We start from the raw sequence: 4,042 nt of genomic DNA, 5'->3' as shown, positions 1-4,042 counted from the left end.
AGTCTCTTCTGAGTCTTAGTGCAAGATCCATTGATACCAGAAGTGGCCTTGGACGAGTTACCACCACAGAAGGCAGACTTATCGATGAGGATAACTTCGCCACCTCGTTCCAAGATGGTGTTAGCGGCAGAGAAACCTGCAAGACCACCACCAACAACTATCGCAGGTCTACGAGGCTCCGTTCTTCCAGCAGCTAAATCCTTCAAAGCTACGGGCTTGGCAGATTGGAAGAAAGTATCCATCAAATCCTTGCCGGAGATACGACCATAGGCAACACAATCGAGTAGAGAATTGCCACCTAAACGGTTGTTGCCGTGAACGCCTCCCATGACCTCACCGGCAGCGTACAGGCCGCGAATAGGCTTATCGCCCTCGCCAATGACATGAGAAGAAGTATCAATCTTAAGACCGCCCATGCAATAGTGAACAAGAGGAGTGACAATGGCGACGCTATAGTGATCGTCCATCTTGAAGTCGTAGTTCGTGAAGAACTTCTTGCCGAACTTATCAAAGGTCTTGCCGGTCGGATAAGCATCATACTCACCACCATCGGGGTTGGCCTCCTGTTTACTGGCAACCTCCTTGTAATCCTTGAAGGTCTGCTCCAAGGTAGAAGCCGGAATGCCCATCTCCTTAGCGAGATCGTAAGCACTGTCGAAGTCCTTCATGACACCACGGCCCTTGTAGTGCTCAACATGCCAGCGAATTTCGTTGGCCGAAGCAGTGTTCAATACCAAACGGAAGGGACCCTTGTTGTGGAACATCTTATCGGAAACATAATCACGACGACCAAGCTCATTGGAGAAGCGATGACCATCAGCATCGAGCAAGATTCCACCAACACCACGAAGAGCCTCAGCAGCCAAGAACTTGACCTTACTGTCAGGGTCCTTGGGGTTCACGAGACCGGTAGGATGAACCTGTACCCACTCGAGATCAATTGCCTTAGCACCAATCGCTACACCCATCTTGATTCCGTCGCCAGTGCAGTGCTCACCGTTGGTAGTGGACAACTTGAGCAAGTCGGGACGATACTTGGCGAGTAGCCCATCCTTTGAGAAATCAGCACCGAAACCACCCGTTGCAAGAATGACAGGACCGAACTCGGAACGTTCCTTGCCATCTTTAGTGTAGCGAACACCAATGACCTCACCGTCATCCCCAGTGATGAGATCGGTCACCCTAGCCTTGTTCATGATCTGACACCTATCAGGCAGGGCCTTGGAGATAGCCTCGGCCATTTGCATTTCGGCATAAGTGATAGTCATACCAGGGAAACGCTCCTTTCCACGATGGGTACGCTCAACAGAGTGACCACCCAAACGAGAGAGTAGAGAAAGATCGAGATCGAAGTTCTCCATTAACCAGTCAACGGAAGGGCCAGAAGCTTCAACCATGGTCTTGATGAGTTGAGGATTCTTGGAACCACCCTTCATGCAATCGAACTCGAACAGCTCATTGGAATCCTTGATGCCAAGTCTCTTCTGAGTCTTAGTGCAAGATCCATTGATACCAGAAGTGGCCTTAGACGAGTTACCACCACAGAAAGCAGACTTATCAAGCAACAACACGCTGCCACCGTGCTCAAGAATCGAATTGCAGGCACTGAAACCAGCCAAACCACCACCAACAATAATGGCACGCTTATTGGGCTTCGTACGACCGAGGGCAAGATCCTTCAGAGGCACGTCTTCTCGAGCAGGAAGGAAATTCTTACAGGCGTCCTTTCCGGTAATTCTGCCGTAGACAACACAATCGAGGAGGGAGTTACCACCCAAACGGTTGTTGCCATGAACACCTCCCATAACTTCACCAGCAGCGTAGAGACCACGAATTGGCTTCTTCGTCTCCTTGCTGATGACGCGACCAACCGTGTCAATCTTAAGACCACCCATACAGTAGTGAACAAGAGGAGTGACAATGGCGACGCTATAGTGATCGTCCATCTTGAAGTCGTAGTTTGTGAAGAACTTCTTGCCGAACTTGTCAAAGGTCTTGCCGGTCGGGTAAGCATCATACTCACCACCATCGGGGTTGGCCTCCTGCTTACTGGCAACCTCCTTGTAATCCTTGAAGGTCTGCTCCAAGGTAGAAGCCGGAATGCCCATCTCCTTAGCGAGATCGTAAGCACTGTCGAAGTCCTTCATGACACCACGGCCCTTGTAGTGCTCAACATGCCAGCGAATTTCGTTGGCCGAAGCAGTGTTCAATACCAAACGGAAGGGACCCTTGTTGTGGAACATCTTATCGGACACATAATCACGACGGCCAAGCTCATTGGAGAAACGATGACCATCAGCATCGAGCAAGATTCCACCAACACCACGAAGAGCCTCAGCAGCCAAGAACTTGACCTTACTGTCAGGGTCCTTGGGGTTTACGAGACCGGTAGGATGAACCTGTACCCACTCGAGATCAACGACATCAGCATTGGCTGCAACACCCATCTTGATGCCATCACCAGTACAATGCTCTCCGTTAGTAGTAGACAACTTGAGCAAGTCAGGACGGTACTTAGCCAAGAGACCATCCTTAGTGAAATCGGCACCGTATCCACCAGTTGCGAGGACGACCGGACCGAAAACCTTATGTGATTGACCATCGTTAGTCGTATACAGAACACCAATCACGTCACCTTCTTTGTTGGTGAGCAACTCGGTAGCACGGGCCTTATTGATGATCTGGCATCTATCAGGTAGGGCCTTGGAAATAGCCTCTGCCATCTGCATCTCGGCGTAAGTGATAGTCATACCAGGGAAACGCTCCTTACCACGATGGGTACGCTCAACAGAGTGACCACCCAAACGAGATAGAAGAGAAAGATCGAGATCGAAGTTGTCCATGAGCCAGTTGACCGAGGAGCCGGAATGCTCAACCATGGTATTAATAAGCTCAGGACTCTTGGAGCCACCCTTCATGCAGTCAAATTCGAACAACTTGTTCGAATCCTCGATACCAAGTTTCTTCTGAGTTCTGGTGCACGAACCATTGATGCCAGAAGTAGCCTTGGAGGAGTTACCGCCACAGAACGCTGACTTGTCAATGAGCAAAACGTTACCACCATGCTCAAGAATACTATTAGCAGCAGAAAACCCTGCAAGACCGCCACCAACCACGATAACTTGGTTGGGTTGAGTTGCTGTAGAGGACATGAGTTGATGAATAAAAAACTGAAGCAATGCTCGTCATCTCTAACCACTCCTGTCAATGATCGAATCTAATCTATACTTATATCTATACTTATATAAAAGATTGCATGAGCATCACGAGATACATAAGCTGCTGAAATATCTAGCTCGGTCTAAGCTGCGACACAAGATGTCTCCAAGCATGGATTTTTTGGAGACTCATTCGGCGTGCAATTGCAGGCATTAGTTTTGTCCAGATGAAACCAGTTTCCGTGTGTACTCGTTTAACAGGTGATCCGCTCTGGATATGTTTCAATATTCCCCAAGATAGTATGAGAAAGTGTCTTTGATCGTGTTGTGTGACAATGTCCCGATAGTGATGATAACTCGTTGGATTCAATCGTGGATACATGCTGTGCACAGGATTGTTCGATGGAGATCTTTAGCAGCTGCCATCGAGTTCGGAAGATCCCATGATAAGATTCCCAGCGGGAAATGTTGAGTCATAGGATTTCGTTCTCTTGATATCCCAACCCAATAAGATCACATCGTAGAAAAATGTGAGCACCTAGATATATAGCACCACAAAACCAAGTATCATGCCGAGCTAAGCCAGAGGTCAACCAGAATTGATGCTGACAGTAGAACCACGGATCAGATCAGAACCGTCAACGACCAGCAGTCAACGAACTACTGCCAATCCATGACCCTTAGAGAACAGATACCACCAAGCAGGGGCAAAATGGGAGGTTGATCAATAAACGAGAACCAAAAAATCACAAACTGAGAAGATGCCGAAACCAACAATGTTTGCATGAAGATAATACAACCATCTGTGACTTGCAGACGGTTAGATTCGATGCGAAAACACATATGTGGCTATATGGCACTAGCGTCCACACATCAAAGCAGCG

General features: G+C 48.5%; 1 protein-coding gene across 1 annotated transcript in view; it reads right to left on the bottom strand.

The window, feature by feature from the left end:
- The window catches only part of Pmar_PMAR001787 (succinate dehydrogenase, putative), a gene marked incomplete at both ends in the record, with an annotated part of 3,276 nt that extends 124 nt beyond the window's left edge, over positions 1–3,152 (bottom strand). Inside the window, one exon of the mRNA XM_002771180.1 lies at positions 1–3,152. This exon is cut by the window's left edge and continues 4 nt beyond it. Coding sequence (XP_002771226.1) covers positions 1–3,152 — 3,152 coding nt within the window.
- Between the last annotated feature and the right edge of the window lie 890 nt (positions 3,153–4,042).

This window comes from Perkinsus marinus, assembly GCF_000006405.1.
Source record: "Perkinsus marinus ATCC 50983 genomic scaffold scf_1104296963318, whole genome shotgun sequence".
Taxonomy (NCBI): domain Eukaryota; phylum Perkinsozoa; order Perkinsida; family Perkinsidae; genus Perkinsus; species Perkinsus marinus.
The sequence above is the reverse complement of the archived record's forward strand: the minus strand, read 5'-3'. Positions and strand labels throughout refer to the sequence as shown.